The following is a 23,262-nucleotide window of genomic DNA, read 5'->3' on the forward strand; positions in this document are numbered from 1 at the left end:
TAATCATCAGATTTCTGAAGTTGTCACATTTCTGCAATTTTCATCCACAATGCAGTGAATGTTTATAAACAAATGATCTAAAACTAATGTTATTTGGTATAATTCTATGTTATTCACTGAATCAGTGAACACAGGGTATAATTCTGTATTATTCACTGAATCAGTGAACACAGCCTTTTCTGATTGACCAAGTTCAAGTACTTGTTTTACCTGTTGAGCAATATGTTTCTCATAATTTTGTTTTTATTTCCCTTGTAATAATTCTAATATGGTTTGAAACTAGGCAGTACTTCATGTTGGTCTGTTCCAGTCTTGTTTAAAAGTACTTAGTTTACAGACATACCTTTTCATCTAAATTTATTAATAAAGCCTTCCTGTCTGTTGATATTGAATTTCTGAATTCCTTGGGATAAACAGTTTTTTAATTTTGGTTTGAATTTGTTTCCTGAAAGACTTCTTATTTTAATTGACATTATCACAAAGGAATAACATGTATTGGTGGTAACAAATTACATTTTCATCCATTCAGTGCCTGAAATATAATTAAAATTGTAAATATGATGTAACTTTGCTGTCTCCTCACGCAGGAATTCGGGCATAATAGAAGCAGTTGAAATGGATTGATGTTTACAAGGGAGTAAACTTTACATACCAATGCCATGTTCAAGTGCTCTTGATTAAATAAAAGCAAAGAAAAGTACACCAGGTGTGACATTAATATAGTCATCATTTATGTCATTTATCACTGTTGTTTAATAACTTAAGGCTGTTGGCTACAAAGTTTCTTTCCTGTTTTTTCATGTTGACTGGTAACATATACACTATATGTCACATGACTGCACATAAACTTGGTCTACAGCTGGTTTAATTGTATGGTCAATGGATTTGCAGGGCACTGGCTGTCTAATAAATTTCGTTGCCAATTTCTCTACCATTCCTAAAAATGTATCACTAATGTATTGTTTTGGAGATAGGTTTATGATTTATAAAATCTTTTGAGTAGGTTGTTGTTTCTTCTGCTTCTCTGTCAGCATCACTGACATAAGACCATTTGAAAAATCCCAAAGCCTAAAGCTGGAGTGCCAACAACAGATTTTCTCTTCGCATTGTATGCTGACTACAGTTGGAGAAAATGTGAAGATGTCAAGTAAAATTCAATATTTATCCAGGGGTCACTGGTCACTCTCTACCCAGAATTTTGAGTGAAATATTTCTCTTTTCCCTCCTGTTGAATTAGGGTGCAGAGATGGGAGATTAGGGAGAAGTGAGTTTGCGGTTGTGTTGAAAAAAAAGTTTGTGGACAGGTTTTATAATGGCAGCATGTATTATAAACTGGGCTACAATATAACGTACTTAACAAAATGAGAATTCACTTTGGAAAATGTGAGTTAATATTTCAAGCTTGTGTACTTTTTGTGATGCGGAATTTTTCAGTGATATACTGGTACAGCAAATCATTAGTAAAACTCTGTAAGGTATATAAATTCAGCAAATTACACATGAATAGTTTTGAAATGTTAAATGAAGCATGCTTTTGCATTGATTTCTTTAAGGGAGATAAGCCTATTTCACCTCTGCGTTGGTTCGAGTCTCAGATTCAGCCAGTGTGGATATTTGAGAAAGCTTGCCAGTAGCTTCTCGTGGGTCGGTTGTTCTTTCCTGTGTTTTCCCGGGTTCTTCCTCCACCATTAATACTGGCTGCCATGTATAGCCTATCATGTGCTGAAAAATGGCATTAAACCCCACAACAACAACAAACCATTTAGCATAGCCTAATATTGTGACCATATATGCATATGTACATGTACCGACTGATAATAGTAGCCATCGGCGCAGCCAACATATTTTCATGTGGAATGTACATCTTCATGCCCAATTGTTCTATTCACAAATACAGAAATATTTTCATTTAAGTAAAAATCTGTTACTGTGTCTTGTTTGATGGTTTGTTTTCCTTGTATTTTGTGTAGGATGGCTGATCACAGATGTTTTGTGTCACATTATTCTATTTAGTCATGTTCAGTGTGGTATGGCTGATTGTTTATGAACCTCTCGTGGTTCAAAGATACAAACTTGGACATGTGATTTTGATTACTTTACTACTACAGCATTATAATATTAATGTACTGCACAGTGAGAGAGAATTTAAAAAAAAAATATATGAAGATAATAATTGTTGAAAGTTTTTAATTTGGTTTTGCAAAGATTCAGCAATTGTGATTAATAGTTAGGGTATAAAAATACAATCTTTGATGGTTCTTCATAATACATATACTGCTCCGGTAGCCTAGTGGTTAGAGCATCTGCCTCAGATGCGGGTGTGTCGTGGGTTTGATCCCTGGCCGAGTCTTACCAGAGACTTACAAAAATGGTACTAACAGCTGCTTCACTTGTCACTCAGCATTAAGAGGTTAATGTTAGGACTGGTCAGCCTGGTGTCAGGATAATGTGACTGGGTGGGACATCATGCTACATGTCTGCGGCATGATGCCTTAGTGCTAGACATCACTATAAATTGCCACACTGCAGACATAGCGATATGACTGAAAAAAATTTGAAAGCTACATTACAAAATCCAAATCACACATAATACCTGTAAATCAAAATTTATAACTGTCCAATCAAACATTGTGTGTGACTGCCTAATAGGTATATTCATGTAGACTTGTACTAAATTTTTGCAGTGTTTGTTAAACCGTTGTAAAAAGTGATTCGTCTGTTTTCCAATATACATTTGTTTAAGGGATTCCAGAACAACTTCTTGGTGTATAGTCATAACTGTATGTAACAAATTTGGCTGCTTACCTTTTGGATTTTTTCAGGTTCATCCTGAAATACTTGGGATGTACAGTCATTCATGAGCTTTTGCAGATTTCAGTGGTTTGATATGTATATACATGTGCATATACTGTTGTTGCATTTATGGACCTCGACTGGCATGCTATAATATTGGAGTGCAGTATTAGTAATACAATGTTAGATAGAGATATTTGGCAATTTTTATTATTTTATTCTTCTGTTATATTTTCCTTATTACAATACAAATGGCAAGATTGGCAACATTTACTTATAACTGACTTCAGTACAAGTCACAGAAATATGAATAATATAGGGATGAATAAAATGAAGTATCCGTAGTTGTCTTTTCAGTTTGTAATCAATGCTCCTAAACAAAGATAAAGTAATCTGTTTTAAAATTATATAGTAAACAATTAATGTTTTAGTTATTTCTGCGTTTGCCTATCTGTCGTTACTGTCAGAACACAGTAAATGGGTTAATCTCTGGACTTGTCCAATGAAAATTCTATGGTAAGTATCACTTTTAGGTAATTCCTATATGTAAACATTCTAATATTATGCATGTATATAGTCCAAAAGTCCTCCAAAAATGTGACATATAAAAATATGTGGAGGACTTTTGGACTATAACTATTCTTTGGTGGGTGGGACCATCCTAATTCCCTACCTCTGAGGTCTTAGCCCCATGGGTACCAATTTTCAGGTTGTGAGTGGTGTTTGGGACAAAACAAGTGAGTATGGGAATACATGTTTTACAAGCACACTAGTTGTAATTATTGCAAGATGTAATGAAATGATAATTTAATTGCATTCCAACTGTAGAAAATTACTTTGTGCTTAATCGCTGGAAATTTCAGGGATTATAGTTGCTTGAGACCATATTGAATAGAAATGCTATTAAATGATACTTCATATTATTTACAATATATACAAAGTTTAATTGATTTTCATACGCCCTCTGTGTGTCTGTCTTATCAGTTGTGCTTCTGCACAATAACTTGAATTCTCCATCATAAACAGTTACTAAACTATGTTGCTGACTTGCACTTGGGGTAAGGATAAACCCTATTGATTACATGATCAAAAATTTAAAGGTCAAGGTGACTGACTGAAAGAAGAAAAATGGTTTCTTCATAAAAACCAGTGTCTTTTAGCATTTTGTATTCTACAGTTGCCAATTTTTGTGGCTGGCATACACTTGGGATAAAAGAAGGGCCCTGTCATTTTCAGGGTCAAAAGTTTAAAGGTCATTGGTCACTAGAGGTAGCTGTGTTGGCTTATTTAGAGAGGATCAGACTTGCAATCCAGGAGATGGGGGTTCAGTTTATGACCAGGCCAGCCATGTCAGCTTCCTCTGTGTGTCTTTGGGATAGGCAATAGCTCCCATTTCAGTAGCACGATAATATCTAATAATGCGTTAAAAGTGCCATTAAAACAAGTATTTGTGGATGGCCTGCACTTGGGATAAGGAAAAATATTTAACCAATTTCAAGGTGAAATGGGCTAAGTTCAAGATCATGGGTAGCTCGCATTTGGGGTTAGGAAGAAGCCTATTGCGTTTCAGGGTCAGATGTCAAGGCCATTATCGCTAAAAGAAATAAAGATGGTTTCTGCACAAAACTTTCACTTGTCAGCCATGTTCCTTTATTAAAGTTTGTGAATGACATACACATTTGGTAAGAAAGAAAAATATTGATTGCATAATAATGTTTTAATAACTTTCTCAAACGTTTGTCTAGAACTTGCACTTAAAAGATACAGAAGAGGTCTTCTGATTTTATGGTAAGAATTTAAGAGGTTATGATCCAAGTCATTGTGGCTTTAAAAAAATGGCTGTGCAGAATAACGCTTACTCTAGAGTTAATTCCTCTGTCAAATATTGTGTATGACTTGCACTTAAGGAAATAAAGAAACCTTTGGGTTCTGGGTTTTAAAGGTCAGAGGTTACAGTCTTGGTTTAGGGGCCCAGAGTGTCAGAGTGGTCTAAAGCTCTCTCCGTTACGGATCACTGCCATCTCACCTCTGTCTGCGTGGGATTGAGTCTAGGATTCGCCTAATGTGGGTATGTGAGAAAGCTTGCCAATAGCTTCTCAAAGTTTGGGTTCTTCCTCCACCATTAATACTGGCCGCCATGCATAGCCTGTCGTGTGCTGAAAAATGGCGTTTAACCCCACAACAAAAACAATAACAACAACAGTCTTGGTTTAATGAGATATTAATGGTTTCAGCACATTTAAGATTGCATACCTTGACCAAAGTTAGAGGTCATGGAAATGCCTTTGACAGTAATCGCCCATGTCCACCATACCATACTAGTTGAAGGCTGTAAAGCATGGGATGGGCATGAATGTGCTATTCAAGGTACTCTTGACTTTTGTTTAACCTGCATAAGGTTTTAGCTGGCAGTGACATCAACAATTCCGAGATTTTCTGTTAGTTTTTTGAAAGTCATATGGGTTTGTTGGTGGATAGTAATGGGCTTTGCCTGCTGTCCTGTGTTGATCATATTAGCATACATGACAACCATTACACTTTTGCATAATCATTGTTTTTTTCACCAGATAAAGCAATACAAAGTTGTTTTTACCATTTTTTTAATTGTCTCTTTAACTCCACACATAAATTTGAAAATATTATTAAAAAGGAGACTTCTTGGTAAGAATAGCATAAAAGTAATTTCCTTATTTGTTATTTATAGCCACTGTATATGACCCATTTTCAAGAAAACAGATGGGTTTCTTTAGATTGCATTAGTGTATACTTTTATAGAAATTGGCACCAGATGTTAATCAAAATGCTTTATGATGTGAGTTATGGATATTATATGAAGGAAAATGTCAGAAGAGATGGATCTTTTCAAATTTCAAAACATGTCAGATAAGAAAAAAAAAGAACAAATCAAAACTGCTTTACAAACTTTAAAAGAAATATATGAATACATGATCACACTCATTGCAGAATTCCAGGTTACGATCATTCAACAAAAGTTAAGCCTGTAGACTAGTTGAAGCGAGCGCTGAATATAAATAATTTTTCAGTATATTTTGTGTTTGTATTCTGGTTCTAATCCATATGGATTTTGCCTTTTGTGACAGGAATTTTGACTAGGAACAGAACCAGGTTAGTAGCAAAAATAAATGTATCTTCTTGTATGTGCTGTAATTCTGGTAGGTAATAACACTAATATACAGATTACACTTATTACAGCCAAATTATGCCTTTTTGCCACTCATGATAGCAATAATTAAGTTTATACCTGTCAGGGGAGGTAGGTTGGAATGTATGTATCAGAACTACTAAATGAACAAATAAAAGCAGACTTAAGATGCAAGGTGTTGTCTTCCCAGAACTTTTTCTAATCTATGGTCATTATTTTATAGGGCTATGTTCGACGTCAGGCCTTGTATGCATGTAAAACCTGTTGCACATCTGAGAAGGATCTAGCTGGGGTTTGTCTGGCTTGCAGCCTGGAGTGTCATGAAGGCCATGAATTGTATGAGTTGTTTACTAAGAGGTGAGTCAAGAGTGAGTTCAGTTTATTAATAGAATATCAAAATAGTGAAGTACTACACAGGGGAATATATCCACAAATGGTATGGGGGATATCTACATTCAACACCTTTTTCTCAGTTGTTTTAATACTGTTATATGAATAGACAAAATGGAAATGTGAAGAAAAACTGAAGGATCCTATCACATCAGGATACTGGTACGCCTAATTTATAATGTAAAAGAAGGGGAGATTTATATTGATTGTGCACTCAGATACAGAAGCTGTGTGAATCCAGGCCAACAACACAAGGTCCATGCTGCCAAAACATTGCAAGTACAGTGATATTTAACTGTCAGTATCATCAGCAGATGTTTTATGCACAAGTTGTTGACCTGACGTTCTGAGCAATTTTGCCTCTATATTACTTTTTTTAAACTTTTTGACCATTTTTGACACAAATTCACAGAATACCTTTTGTTCAGCTGTTTCTCTTAAACGTCTTTTGCTTTGTTTAATTTAAGATAATTCTTTTAAAGCGTTTTATTACAACTGTGGGTCCAGTTTTTTGGTTAAAAAAATAATTCTGCAGGCTGAATAGCATCATGGTTTATTGTATACACAAAAGGAGTCCCTTGAAGGAACTTGTCAAAGAGAATTTCCAGAAATTTAAGAGAAGACCACTTCTTCCTTTTAACTGCTGAGTGTTCTTCAGCAATAACAACATACCAAATTACCGATAGCTGCTGTGGTGGACATAACAGATATCAGATTTTCATTAGAACCAACAAGACATTATAAGAAGTCTTCTGATGATCATTTTATAGCCAATTTTGCACTGAATTTCTCTATTCCTTTGTAACTATTTGGATTGAGTTTGCATGCTAATACGTCTGGTGTGGTATGCAATGAATAAGCTTAAACTCTGATAGGTGGTTATTGTTTTACACTGGACATGAACAAACACTAACCGATAAGTACAATTCTGACTTGAATGTAATATATTTCACAGCACGAGTTAGTCACCTTGTTTTTATTTGTAGAAAGTGAGTGGGGGGTTGTCATTAGTTGATCGTTTTTACTGTCAGGAAACAAGCACATGTGTCTGCTATGGCTATTTCAGATGAATCCTCAATTTAAAGAATAAGAAAGCAAATGACTAATAATTATTTACATCTGTGTTTCATTAATGTAACTTGTATAGAGTGAGTTTGTATCAGTTCTTCACCTCTTGTACTGATAGGGGTATCAATATGGAAAAAGACAAAATAAATTAATCCTTTCACCCTTACTTAATGGCAGCATTTCATTTATGACCATGTATGTGAAGTTTCATAGCAAATCCTCCAAGTAGTAACGATAACAAACTTATCCTCATGGACAGATGGCGTCTGAATGAACAACAGACCATCTCATAACATAAATTGTGTCATTCTGATGTCAAATATGGCCACCACAGCAACCAATTTTAAAATATTATCACCACTACTTTTATGATGGCTACTTGGTACCAGTGAAAATGGTGCTAATCTGACATCTTGCATGACCAACATGACAGCCATTTTGCAAATCTTGTTATTGATTCTCCTCCAAGATGGAAAATCATGTAGACATGGGGTTTCACTAGAAGTCTAATCATGATCTCAAGTTGATCCTGAATGAAATGGTTCCAATCTGAACTCAAATAAGGCTTCCACAATAAACATATTTAAAATCTTGTCAATAATTCTGCTAACTGGATGTTTATATCAACATTGGAATTTTATACACAGTCTTCTAATGGAATCTTGTTTGCCCTGAATGTAAATGTTGCCTATCTTTCATTTAGAATGGCTACCGCAGTGCCTAATCTGAAAATCTTGTTGGATAAGAACAGGGGTCTGAAACTCAAACCACCCTGAGGGCCCCATGAGGACATTTTCAGTGGCCCAAGGGCTGTACCACCTTTGTTATCTCTCATGACACCTTATGATGCCAATTATTTTGTGGGCCACAGGATACAGCTTGGCAGGCCGCACGCGGCGCATGGGCTGCGTGTTTGAGACCCCTAGTTAAGATTATAGAGTAAGTTCTCATGGACTGGGAGAGATCAAAGAGAGAATGCAGGTGTGTAAATACTTTTAATTTTATGCAGAGAAATGATCCTAAATAAATTTATGGTCTCAGAAAGAAGATTAATCATGCCAACATTATAGATATTGTAACAGTTATGTTTTCCAAAGTTTGTTTTCTCATCTACACTTTTAATACTTGTGTGAATTTATATTCAGATTCCAACTTATGTCTACTTCATGTACCAGGTGAACATCTTTTCTAAAAATTTGTCCTGTTTTCTCCTTACAGAAACTTTAGATGTGACTGTGGCAATTCCAAGTTTCCTAGTGTTACGTGTAAATTGGAACCAGTACGTATGAGATTCCAGGATGCTTCCATTGCATACCTGTTACAAGAACAGTGCTGGAAAAATCCTAGATTTTTACTTTGTCCCAGAAAATAAATGTTCATTAATTTGCACATAAATCTGATATCTTTCTTTATACACTGTGTATAATTTGATGTAAAATACTTGGAAAAGTTTTAACTTTCTTCAGGCTTCCAGAGAAGAGATGCATTTCCTGCCTTGAAGAAAATTCAAACTGATCTTGTGTTAAAATGTAGACCTTCATGTAGGATTTCAGAATGAAAGTCAGAGGTTACATTTATTAAAAATAATAGTCGTCCAGTAGAGAGGAAAGTGTAGACCCAGATTCAAAACTAATTCCATTACAAGAAACTAAATAGCTTGGATGCAGGGAGTCTCACTGCTGGAAATGTTGAAAATAGTGACAGTTCTGCTTGGTGCATCTTCTCTATCCAAGGTTCCGATATTTTAACCTAGGTACACCTTGGCAGATCAATCAGATATTTTATTGCTTCATTTCTGTAAATTTCAAGCCACCGCATTCAATCAGAATCAAGTTGTTAAATTCAAACACTGTTCTTACATGACCAGGACAAGGGGAGCACACAACTGGAATGGAATCATAAATAAGCAATTTTCCACTGCTGGTCTGTGTTTGCACAAATACATTCTTTCCTTCTAATGCACCTGTAATGGCTTCTCTCTGGTACATAGTCATATTTTGAATTTCAAACTTACAAAGTATCCTTTTGATCCTGTAGATTATCACTACAATTTACTATCATTAATAAAAATTAAAAAAATTATCGATATACATAACAGATAATTTTCTTGTCCATTTAATAGTTAATTAATGTTTTCCAATTTTTCAGATTTTCATATTTATTTTCAGCATTATATGCTTGAGAGATAGGTTTTGGTTAAAAGTGGCTGGCAGAAGATATTAAAATTTCAGGATCACTGATACTGTTTTTTCTTTAACTACCTTTGAAATTGGTGGGTGGAAGAATGTTGCATCAACCACTTGGCAAGGTTGATTGACAGGGTATGCCAACATAAACCTTGAGTAGTAATGGGAATTTAAGTACAGTGACATGTCTCAGAGCAATAGTGTCATCTTTGGAATTTGCAAGTCATAATTGCCTATGGCCTTTATCAGACTTTCCTCTTTGACTTACTATTATAGGATCCAACATATATTGTGCATTCTACCTTGGGGCTACCAAAATGTTGAATCAGGGATACCACATGTTGAATGTAGGTAGCCCACTGGGCTAGTACATGATATTACTTTGTATACATTGTTTTCCTGGCAATGCTATAAAAATATATTAAACAACTCATGGCAACGAAAAATGGAAATCTTAACACTGACAATAATGAAAGTACTTTCACTAGGCTACAGAATTAAGAAGGGCTAGCACATTTTCTTTCTGGTCTACCGTCTGATTCTGAAATTTGTCAGACCTTCTAAAAGGTGGGAAGTAATGCAAGTGTTTTATTGGTATTTTCCCCATTTTCTGTGGTGTTAAACAGCTATAAACATTCAACCGGGCAATTAAAAATAAAAAAGAACAGTTTCCAAAAACTTTGTTACAGAAAAAAGTCAGTCATTGCAATTTTGGTGATTAAGATTTGGGTTAAGTTACTGACATTTGCAGAATAATAGACTTTGATAAAAATGCTATAGTTGGCTGTTCTGTAGGTATAAATAGCCAATATAAATTCTACAGATTATCATTATCTTTATGTAACTTTCCAGGTTAAAGATGACTTGAATTCAGAAAACCACTATAATCAAAACTTTCTGGGATTATATTGCACTTGTATTCGACCATACCCAGATCCAGAAGATGAGGTAAATCAAATTTTACATTCTTTTATTTTTTTAAACAGTTTCACCTGTTTAACTGGAATACCAGTGATAAACCAGATGTTTTTATTGAAGGGAACATATTGCTTTACTGTGGTTTCTTTTTAAGTTCATGTCTGTTGCAGATCTGTTTTATTGCAATAGCACAAAAACTGTTAAACTGAGAGGCATGTAATTTTATACTTTATCATGGTCATAAGTTGATGACTTTTTAGACTTTCGTGTGATTTTAAAAAAATTTCAATTTTGTTCACATTTGTGAATTTTTGGGATGAAAATATGGTTAATTTAATGAAGCAAAAACCACAAAAATTAGACTTTGGAAGTTTAATGAGCATATTTGTTTAGATATGCTTATCTGTATAGATTTATGGGCCATTAGCATACATGCCAACCATTATGCTCTTGGTGTCATCATTATGCTTTTTTTCACTAAATTACGCCTTACGCCTAAATGTATTCGGATTACGGGTTTTCAGTATATCCCCCTCCCCAAAAAATTAATAATTTGTTTTCTTATTTTTATTAACATCCCATTAATCTTTCAGACCATATTTTTGAAAGACGGCTGCTCTGTAACTACGACATAAGAGTACGCTTGTCCGTAATCTTGCATGCACTTTCCTAACAGTATTATGTTCTATTTAAAGCAGCTGCCCTATTTGCAAGAAACATTCTGGTTTAACTTCAAACTTTTGACTTTGGTTTCTATTTATAACAGCTGTATGGATTAGTTAGGAGAGAACAGACGGGTTTTTCTGATTTATAATCTCTGCAGATTCTTTGTTCTTATTCATATTTAATACAGAACCAGTCTGTAGGTATTTGGCGCTAAAAGTCATCAGATTTATTCTGGTAGATGCGTGTGTTAGGGCAAAAATGTTTTTCAAATGATTTCAAAGATGGATTAGAAAAGGACGAAAAACTGATTCAAAGATGAATACATGAATTATACAATACAGCATTCCATTCTAGGGCAGTTTCATACCCACTGAAGGCTGTGTGGAAAGGATTTTAATATTGGTCATGATGGTAAAACAAAGAAACCTTGAATTAGCTTGTTTTACAAACTCCAATACTAAGGTAACTTGTAATTTTTAAAAAAAGCAGAACTAATAAATGCAGAGGTGTTACTTAAAGAGTTCTTAATAGAATATGGACTAGAGCAGAAGGCTATGTTGGTCCTTTGTTTAAATGGATGTTTCCAGATTCCAAAATTGCAGAAAATATGCTTCTGCAAGAACAAAATCCTCTAATATTGTTATGTGTTTTACAGAAGATAATTCGTTTAAAATTGCAGAAGCCATGAAAATTGGTCCATTTAGTATTGCAACTGACAGGAGCAGTAATTATAATGACACAATGTTGTACCCAGTCTGTGCAAGAGACTTTAACAATGAAAAAGGGCAAAGTCAGAGTGCTGTTCTTTGATTATCAGAATTAACAGTAGATTCCACTGGAGAAAACATTTTTTTATTTGCTTGATAATACTTTGAATAAACATAAGTTGGCAGAACTCTATGGGTTTTTTAGCTGATAATGCATCAGTGATGACTGGAATTCATGAAGGAGTTGCATTCTATATTCTGGAAAATGTGTCCATCGGTGAACATATCAGGTTGTCCCTGTCATATGATGCACCTCGCTGCAGGAAAGGCTGCTGGTAAATTAGAAGGACAACCCATGAAGTACCAAGCTGGCATTCTATCTGACAATGTACTTCATGTGGACAGAGTTGATGAGCAATGGTACCTTATTTCCAAGCTAAAAGATCTAATAACTGGAAGATATATATTTCCTCTTCTTTGTCAGGTTATGAAAGGAATAATGGTTCTTTACCATTCTAATGCTGATTGTTCAGTATTGTTAACAAAAATAAAACTGAATTCAGATCCAAGCTCTGTAACCCAGCACTTGGTTCTCTCCTCGTGTGCAAAACATTCATAATTTCAGCTGGTACAAAATGTTTTGAAATGCAGTATGAAAGACTTGCTTTTTAAGCTCAAAGTGCTATATATGAAAATTTGAAGCAGTAATTGATCTTAAAAGACCAGAAGGGGTAAATAAATTATTTTGTACAGATGCTCATTGAATTTTATTATGTTATATATTGTATATATTACTCTTTTTCTGCTCAGATTACTCTTTTTGTCCACTTGGATTAAACTTTTTCCTCACTAGGGGTTGGCATGTATGCATTAGAGCACTATTACGTTGCTGACATGGACAGTGATACTGTCTGGATTTGTTGTCTGCTTTCTGTATGAATTTACTTCCTCATCCTGAATATCCTGAATATCCTCTTGGATGAATCCAAAGAACTAAAATAGACTGGATCCATTGAAAATTGTCTGGAGTATTGATATTGTTAGATCTACTGCCATTTTCGGTGTTTGCAGAATCAGTAAGTATTTTCAAAATTAATGCCATTTTTAAATGACATCAGTCAGAATGAGGCCACCAAAAGGATTCAGACACTTTGTTGTACAATATCTATAATGAACAAATCCTAGATGAATGAACAGTCATATGATATTCACTACTTTAGGAACTATTTACAATATGTACAAAGTACCTTTTTTAAAACAACCATACCTCCAAGAAATGTGTCCTCACACAGCAGTTTGTTTAGATTTAGTTTTCTCAGAACCTTGTGTTGTGACTAGATATTTGAATGTATTCAGCTTTATGAGGTGTAACTAACAGCATTGATATTATAAAAAGGTTCATTGTTGCAACGAAATTTTTTTGTGGGGGGAGGCATAATTAATCCTTTTAGCATACCATAATACTTCCCAAAAATTTCCTAGGCACACATTTTCTATGTACCTACGTAAATAATATTTCATACAGGACCTATTTTAATTTAATTATGCCATGTCTGATGTCAACTCAGTAAACAAACATTGCAATGAAAAATTCTCATTAAAACTTCAAGTTTTTCTATCAGCTTGGGTGTTGTCTTTGGCATCCACTCTGGACAGTTTGTGGTAGGTTTTCCATTGTGCTGCTTTCTATAAGTTCCTGATGGGTTATTATGTTTGTCTTAGCTAACATTGTCATTTCATTGATATCCTCATGATTACTTTGATATATATACCGGTTACTGTTTATATCACTACACTGGACCAAATGTAATAGTGACATGTACTTTTCAAATAGATATTGTTACTACTGGTTCACTGTCTTGAAAATATTACTTTTGCTGCTACACTCAGCAAACAGTTGAAAGGAGGAAAAATGCTCTTATTTTGCTTAACTGGACATTATTTCACACAGCTGAATTTCAGTCCTTTCTAGTGACTTGTTTAAAGCTTCTTTTTTTTCCCCATGATATATGCCACCGGTTTGTTAATTTTCATTGGGAATTCAATTTTTTTTATATGCCTTTGATTGGGAATGTTATGTTGTATTCATAGTTCATTTGGCTTTTAAATTTGTCTATTGAAACCACAAGATTTGTGAAAATGTTTGCTTCATGAGTAAATATCAATTAACAATACATGTATCATGTTACTTTTGTCAGTACGTCCAATGGACTCACTGTGTATGCAGTTTACTATATAGTTGCATGGGTGAGATGTCTATTAACACATCCTTAATGTTAATGTTTTAGGTAGAAGATGAGATGATACAGTGTGTGATATGTGAGGACTGGTATCATGGTCGGGTAAGATCCTTCATGTGCATTATTTACATTTTTGTCTTGCCTGCTTTAGCATATGTGCAGCGTAGGTATCACTTGTTCTGGCTGCATCATGGTCTAAGTTTACGGTCATAAGTCACAAACCCTGGGAGAAGTGACTATCATACTTGGACTGTAAAACCAGGAAGCTCTGCCCTTTCATAACCATGTACCTACACCATCCCTGTGACCCACGGGCATGGTTCTGGTCATTTGAAAACCTTTTTTGGTTGAAGCTTTTTTATATGGTCAGAATTAGAAAACTAAGGAGAGTTAGATATTGTACTTTGTCCTTGCATATCATGCACCTCAAATCCTTGCTTTTATACCCAGGTAAGGTCAAGGTCATTTGAAATTCTTGGTTTCAGTTTTTAGAAGTTCTTTGTCATAATTCCTGAACCCAGAAAGGATAGCTGTCATATTTATTAGTAAGCACTGCCCTTTGTATGCATTCACTCCGAAGTGATCCAAAGATAAGGTCATGGTCATTTAAAAGGGAAAACATACATGTATCTGAATAATTGCTTGATTTAATTTATTTTGAAGTACATGTGTCTATAAATAGGTGCATTCTGATTAATATTTTGATGTGATTTTTACTTAAAACTTTCATTACAAGATCTTTACACTCTCAGCTCACCTCCATTTTTCAGTCCTGATACGACCCAAAGAGCTTTTCAATTAGGACCCTCCCTTTTTCAATATTGAAGCCACATTGTTATGATCTTGTCAGTATGTTTATTAGTTTGTCTGTTCACCTGTCTGTGTCACCATACCTTGAATTGCTATGTTAACATTTGTCATGTTTCTATTTTTTATGGTATAGAAATTGCCTATTGCATTATGATTTGCCATTTAGGGTTTTGTTTGTTTCCATCCCTTTTTGGCAGGGTTGGGGCCTTTTCACATCAGGTTGGGATCTTCATGTTGGCTCTGCAATAAGGAAACATTTTGTTGTCACTGATTTATAGTTAGAGGTAGATGTAGATTTTAAGACTTGGGATCATAATTACATACGTTTATAGAAAATATATGCATACAGGCCCTAAGAACATGTGTAAATGAAGACAAAATAAGACCTAAAATTGTCTCTTCTGATGATTGTTCCATTTGTTGTTAAGTGCTCACCAAGACTTTACTTTGATGAGATTCTGTATTTACTTTTGTGATTTGCCATCTTTTAATAACATGCTGTTAAATCTGATGACCACACCTGTCAAAACTTTACATAGAAACATGTGATACATTGCACTGGATAAGTGCATCAAAAAATAGTCTCATACAGCATTCATTAATTTAATAATATGCTTATTTTATTGTTATTCAGATTTTAGATGATGCAGGCTTTATGGTCCTTTCTTGATTAACTTAGGTTATATGGTTGGTAGTTTGTAACCAGTTTTAGCTCGGTGACCATTCAGTATATTGCAGTACTGTTTGGTATGTCAACTTCTTTATAGATGTATTTTAGTGGAGTTGTCAATTTCCTTCCATTACATTTGGAGTTACCTTAAGTAAAAAGGTAAATTAAGTTTTACATTTACTGTTTTAAAAATTACTTTCAGCCATTTTTCAATTTTTTCCCACACTAATAATGCAGGGATGTCGCTGGCTTTAAAAAAGTTGTCACCAAGAAAATCACCAACCTTAATATTTTTTCGCCAATATATTTGTAAGAGATGACCTGTTGTCAGTGACATGGATTTATGCAGAGAGAAAATTTTTAAATTTTGGTTAAATAAAGACACCTAGTCTAAAATACGCTTGTATATTGACAACTTTCATTTGTATAGTACACTCCACAATGTGTTAAATATACATGCATATAAAAAATCCATGAATTTAAGTATTCGATCATATGTTAGAAAATTCATGAATCAGTCAAATCCTGTTAGAAAACAACTAAAACGTATATTTAAAACTGGTAGTCCTTGTTTGAGCTATATCCCATTGTCAAAAACCATGTTTCCCAAAACAATTAAATCTGGTATTTATTATCCTAATAGCACGTGACTGTATAGTTGTTTATATGGTATATGTACATGTACTTAAATTAGCCTAGATTTTGGTCAGCCAGAGACAACTACCATGATGCCAAGGCAATCAAAGAGATGAGGCTATTCATAGGGAAATGAAAACAAATTAAAAAGTTTCACATTCTTGTGAGATGTCCCACCTTTGTTTAACTCAATGGCCAGATATCTATTGTTTAAAAATATGGGAACTTTAATTTGGGTTTGAATCTGCCATTGGTAATTATCATAAGCATGAACTTTTTTGTTGCAAACAGGAAACTGTCATGACAAAATAAATATGTTCCTATCACTATGAAAAATGAAACAATGCTTTTATTTAAGCTTGTTGCTGACTTTCTTTGATCAAAGAACTTTGGCTTGCTTTGATGAAGGTTCATGCATTATTGATGTTGCCACCAAAGACGTTCTTTGAATTACCAAACTGATGCCCATTTGTTATTGCTGTGGCAACATCAGATAATTGTAAAGCATTGATGGAGACTGAATTTTTTTTCTCATTTGCTTTGTATATATGCCAAACGATCAATGCTTCTTAGGTAATCAGTTTTCTTTGAAGTTTCAGCAAAACTATTTTTTTTCTGGGATATTTTTCAGAAAGGAAAAAAAATTGCCATCGGATGTAGGTTGTAGTAATTCCTGTTCCTGCCATCAGAGGTGGTCCATTGTAGCTAGTCAAGTAGCATGACTATTTGGGTTATATTACAGCACAGAGTACTAAGGCCAGACATCAGCATAAGCAGATTATGATATAACAATGCTGGGTTATGATGGTTTGTCAGTATGAAAAATGATTTGTTTAGGTGACAGTAGATTCCAGTGCAATTTTCTATCCAAGTTTGCAGCTTCCTGTCATGGTGCCTTTGAATTAGTCAACTCCAAACCCAAGACTATATATACAGTTTTTAACAGCTAAAAATGTTGTCGCCAAAATGATCACCAGATGGTATATTTTGTCGAAAATAAGGGAAAAAAGTTCACAATTTGCAACATTGCCGAAGCCCAGTGCAATCCCTGCTAATGTAAGAGATTCTTATTAAACAGTGAAATGATGGAATTATGACAGCGAAATATTGTACCTTTATATATAAGATTTGTTCTACATTATTTTCTAGCATCTTGAAACTTCAGTCCCTGATGACTTCTTTGAAATGATCTGCAAGGGTTGTATGCAGAAACATGAATTCCTGTGGGCATACAGTGTGCATTGTGAAGGTAATCTAATTAAATACAGTTCTGTAATTGAATAGCATTCTAGGTGCAGTAGTATAGTATGCACAGAGTGTATTGACTCATATGTATAACTGCCACAGTCTTGCACCACTACATTGCAAAATTTTCAGGGGTTACAGGTGGAGTCAGGCTCAGGCTGCATTATTTGAGGGCATTTTAGACTTTTATCTATGACCTGGTAAATTACCATCTACAGCAAGTCCCTTAAGGGAATGTAATGGGCTAGACAAAATAGTCTAGGCACATCCCATTTACGCCTCACCAGAAGCCACATTTATTCCATAAAGCCAAGAAAGACTCAGATTTTAATCCATACAAATGGGTAAGTACATGTAATCCGATTAGCCATACTGCTGTGTTATTATGAGATGTCCAGTTTAATCACTCTGATAATTGTTAAGATTACAATTATTGAACAATAGTAACAGCTAAGAAGTGGCAGTATCGATGTACATACACAAGTAAGCAGGAAAATGGTTTGATAGCCTTTATGGCTTCCCTTAGTAAGATGTTGAGCTTGTTCACTTTTGATAACAAGATCACAACTCCTAACGGCTACAAGGTCAAATCTGTGTGATGTTAATTAATGGTACATATCGAAGCCATTTTGGCTTCTCTTGCTTCGTGTAAAGAAATGTATAAAAACAATACGGTACCAGACTGTGACTAACAAATCACGTCACATGATTATTTCCTTTAAAAACACATGGCAAATTGTTTAAATGCAGACAATTACTGCTGAAAAAGAAGTTCAACATGTCATCGAGGAAAAGAAAAATTCTCAGTTTAGAAGAGAAAGTAAAAGTATTTCAACTGACCAAAAAGGGGGAGAGTTAGAGGATCCTGGCAGAAAAATTTGATGTCAGAAAGACTCAGATAAACAATATCATGAAAGACAGGGAAAATATTCTGCGGAAATGGGAATGTGGAATGCACGGAGAAAAGAAGATTTGTTAGAGCCAGGAGATGTTTGTATCCTGATTTGAATGACAAAGTTTTTGAATGGTTTTGCACTGCACGTGCTAAGAAAATTCCGCTCACTGGTCGAATGATCCAAGAAAAGGCAACAATTTTATCAGTTGAAATGGGATATGACGACTATACCGCAAATAATGGATGGTTGCACAGATTTCAAGTCCGACACAATATTAAGTGTTCTGACCTTAGAGGAGAATCAGCTGAGGTTAATATTAAAGTTGTCGAAGATTGGAACAAAAGACTGAACGATATATGCAGGGAATATGACAACAAAGATATTTTTAATTGTGACGAGACTGGTTTGTTTTTTAGACTGTTACCAACAAAGTCACTTGTACAAAAAGGGGATTCATGTAAAGGTGGGAAAAAAGCAAAGGAGAGATTTACAGTTTTGCTCAGTGCCAGTTGTTCTGGTGAGAAACTGAAGCCGCTGGTTTATTGGAAAATCACAAAATCCAAGGTGCTTTAAGGGATATAGCCGGACACATTTGAGAATTACATATGAGGCAAACAGAAAAGCATGGATGACAGGACAGATATTTGAGTCCTGGATCAAAAAACTTAATCAGCAGATGAAAGTGCAGAACAGGAAGATGCTGCTTTTCCTCAACAACTGTGCTGCACACCCAAAACTGGATTTGTCAAATGTCAAGGTTTCATACTTTCCTCCAAATTCAACTTCAAAACTTCAGCCCCTGGATGCAGGGATAATCCAGACGGTCAAATTGAACTGCAGGAAAAAGCTGCTGAGACATGTTTTGTTCCTGATGGATAATATAACAGCTGCATCAAAGATATTACAAAAGGTGAATATGCTGGATGCAATCCAGTGGCTGACATCAGCATGGAATGTCCTAACAGCTGAGACCATTCAAAAGTGCTCTCGGAAATGTGGGTTTTTTCCAAGAGGTATTGGGTGTAGCAGAGGCAGAGGAGGAACACTGGGATGAAGAGGACTCTCTTCCCCTTATACCACCTGGAACAACCCTTAAGGATTATGTTCAGTGTGATGATGCATTAGCTACAGAGAACACAATTAGTGATGACTGGGAGTCATTAATTACAGAAAGCGCCAGAAATTCTAGTGAAACATGCCAGAATGAGGAAAATGACTGTGACAGTGACACAACGTGTGACAATCCAAACCCAGACAAACAGTGCATTACACTGCATACTGCATGGTTGCATTCCACAGAATTGATGGATTATGGCCTCGCAACAAACAATGTTGAACTTGTGGACACAATTATGAAAACACAAGACATTCTTAAAAAAGATAAAAGAAAAGCTGTAGAAAGCATGGAACAAATGACACTGGATAAATTTTTTCAAGCCTAAGAATTCATAGGAACATATGTATTGTATTGAAATGTCTACCGGAGACAGATGATGTGATCTGTAACATTATTATAAAGGCAATTTTAAATCTATATCAATGATTATTCATAACATTCTTTTGAAAATGATAAAACAGTTTGTTTCACATTGATTTCACAACATGCATGTGATTTTTAAATGAAAATATTAAATGTTTTAGAATTAAATTAGTTGTGGCTTTCTTCATGTGTATTTACTATTCGGATTCGTCATCCCCCTCTAAAAAGGCCACCCTCATTATAAGGCCACTTCCTTGCTGCACTAGGGGTGGCCTTATAAGAGGGGGACTACTGTATATGCATTGTTAACAGATGTAAACTTGTCATGTTAATAGTAATTTCTAAGCTAATATTTTTGTATTTTTCTTATGCTCTAATACTCTAATATCAATGATGTCGGCATCTTTTTTTGCACAAAAAAAGTAGATTTATGACCTGGTAAATCTACATGTATTAGAATGTTTATTGGTGGGAATCAGCTTCTCATGAGGTAATCACCTTTCTATACACAGTGACAGGTGGTCAAACTGATCAGTGTTTCATAAATTGTTATGACTGAAATAAATTTGGGGTTATAAATATTCTGTATTATCAGAACAATATCTCCATTTAATAAAACCAAATAGTATGCTAAAAGGGTGTTATGTTAATGTATTTGAGATAAATTGACCATTCAAAGTTAATGGCAACTTGCTGACCTAGGAAGGTACAAGATATTCATCTGTCTCTTTTAGATACAAAACAAATTGTGCTTGGGCAAGAAAAGGATGATGTAGATGTGGGTATTACAGAGAAAAGTGGATGCTGTGATGGCAAATCAAGTGAAGACAAAAAGTCAGTGATTTTGAAAGCCACATCACAAGACACTAAGAATGTTACCAAAAAGCAACACCAGAAACAGAAAGAAAAGAGGCCTAATGGGATGGTAAAAGTATTTGTCAAATCTGAAGAACTGTATATATGAATTATAATGAAATTCTTATTTACTCCATGAGTAAATAAGAATCTCTTTTCCCATTCTGTTGAATTTTTAAATTTATAACTTTTTTCAATCTTTTCCAACCAGTACGCAAGTAGGTTATCTATAATTTGAATTCATATTAACTGTCCATTTTAAGAATTTTAGCTCTGATGTATAGATTATAATCAAGAATTAAATATTTTTGTATTGTCCTCATTGCAAATCTTTCATTATTATTAATTGATGTCAGGGAAATTGTGGGTGATTTTTAATGAAAAGCTATACTAAAAAGTGTCAAGTATATCATGCAGATCTCTATTAGACTTTGTTTAGATTGATTCACCTATTAGACTTCAACTTTGTTTTGATTAATTCACCTGTTAGACTGTTTTGGTTGATTCACCTGTTTGACTATTTTGATTGATTCTCTAATTAGACTCAGTTTTGATTGATTCCCCTATTAACTGTTTCGATTGATTCACCTATTAGACTGATTGATTCACCTATTTGACTGGTTGATTGATTCACCTATTAAACTGTTTTGATTGATTCACCCATTTGACTCAGTTTTTATTGAATCACCTATTTGACTGTTTTGATTGGTTCACCTATTAGACTGTTTTGATTGATTCATCTGTCAGACTTTTAATTGATTCACTTTTTAGACCGTTTGATTGATTCACCTATTAGACTGTTTTGATTGATTCACTTACTTTATTGTTTGATTGGTTCACCTATTAGACTCTGTTTTGATTGATTCACTTCTCTGACTGCTTTGATTGATTCGTCTGTTAGACTGTTTTGATTGATTCACCTATTAGACTTTTGATATATTCGCCTATTTGATTCAGTTTTGATTGAATCACCTATTTGACTGTTTTGAGTGGTTCACCTATTAGACTGTTTTGATTGATTCATCTATAGACTGTTTTGATTGATTCACCTATTTGACTCAGTTTTGATTGAATCACCTATTTGACTGTTTTGATTGATTCATCTATTAGACTGTTTACATTGATTCACCTATTAAACTGTTTTGATTGATTCACCTATTTGACTTTTTTCATTGATTCATCTATTAGACTTGGTTTTGATTAATTCATCTATTAGCCTTTTGACTGATTCATGTTTTAGACTGATTCACCTATTAGACTGTTTTGATTGATTCACTTATTTAACTGCTTTGATTGGTTCACCTGTTAGACTGTTTTGATTGATTCACCTAGTAGACTGTTTTGATTGATTCACTTTCTGACTGTTTTGATTGATTCATCTATTAGACTGTTTTGATTGGTTCACCTATTAGACTGTTTTGAGTGATTCATCTATTAGACTTTTGATTGATTCACTTTTTAGACTGTTTGATTGATTCACCTGTTAGACTGTTTTGATTGATTCACCTAGTAGACTGTTTTGATTGATTCACCTAGTAGACTGTTTTGATTGATTCACTTTCTGACTGTTTTGATTGATTCATCTATTAGACTGTTGTGATTTATTCACCTATTAGACTGTTTTGATTGATTCACCTATTTGACTCAGTTTTGATTAATTCATCTATTAGATTCTGTTTTGATTGATTCGTCTATGAGACTTTTGGTATATTTACTTTTTAGACTAATTGATTTACCTATTAGACTGTTTTGATTGATTCATCTATTAGACTGTTTTGATTGATTCACCTGTTTGACTCAGTTTTGATTGATTCATCTATTAGATTCTGTTTTGATTGATTCGTCTATTAGACTTTTGGTATATTTACTTTTTAGACTGTTTTGATTGTTTCACCTATTAGACTGTTTTGATTAATTCACTTAATTGACTGTTTTGATTGATTCATCTATTAGACTGTTTTGACTGATTCACCTATAAGAAAATACAGAATACTATTTTATCCTTCTTAAATGTTAATCAGTATTGTCATTGCTTTCCTATTCAACAGACTAAATCAGAGGCCTGTTCATTCCAAAGCCCCGACTGTTTATTGAAGCAGTTACAAGCAAGGGAGGTAATTCTGAAGAAGTGTGCTGCATTTTGGAATGAAGGCTGGCGTGAAAAACTATGCACTTGTGCATCATGTATTGTAAGTTTTTGGGATGTTGACAAGGGGTGTGGTTTATAAATATCAAGAGCCAATCTAGTTTCACCACTATGTTAGAAACTAAAGAAAAACAACATTGTGAAAGAATGGGTATTGTAATTACCCATAGTTTGATTCCTTCATTATATGTACATTTTATTCTTATTTGCTTATAAATCTTTGATACATCAAGTTCAGTTTACATTGTAATTCTAATAGCTATTCACTGGAGCAGAATTTTTGTAGTCATGTACTGCAACTAGCAGTATTATAATTACAGTAAACATCATTCTCTCCCACAACATAAAATTATAGATATCCAATAGCTGTGTTGTTTTTGTTATAGGGTTTAA

The 23,262-nt window shown here is 34.3% G+C and overlaps 1 protein-coding gene across 2 annotated transcripts in view; it reads left to right on the forward strand.

Annotated features, from left to right (window-relative positions):
- LOC149805164 (putative E3 ubiquitin-protein ligase UBR7) overlaps nt 1-23,262 on the forward strand; it is a 52,095-nt gene that overhangs the window by 15,203 nt on the left and 13,630 nt on the right. The window contains exons 2-8 of one of the 2 annotated variants that reach the window (XM_089947939.1): nt 6,180-6,313; nt 8,633-8,693; nt 10,453-10,548; nt 14,180-14,233; nt 17,397-17,496; nt 20,603-20,799; nt 22,772-22,912. In XM_089947939.1, coding sequence (XP_089804065.1) covers nt 6,180-6,313; nt 8,633-8,693; nt 10,453-10,548; nt 14,180-14,233; nt 17,397-17,496; nt 20,603-20,799; nt 22,772-22,912 — 783 coding nt within the window. The remainder of the gene's footprint in view (nt 1-6,179; nt 6,314-8,632; nt 8,694-10,452; nt 10,549-14,179; nt 14,234-17,396; nt 17,497-20,602; nt 20,800-22,771; nt 22,913-23,262) is intronic. The other variant, XM_089947947.1, reaches the window with a different exon arrangement.

This window comes from Sinohyriopsis cumingii, chromosome 2 (genome assembly GCF_028554795.1).
Source record: "Sinohyriopsis cumingii isolate HCF-2022 chromosome 2, ASM2855479v2, whole genome shotgun sequence".
In the NCBI taxonomy this organism is placed as follows: domain Eukaryota; kingdom Metazoa; phylum Mollusca; class Bivalvia; order Unionida; family Unionidae; genus Sinohyriopsis; species Sinohyriopsis cumingii.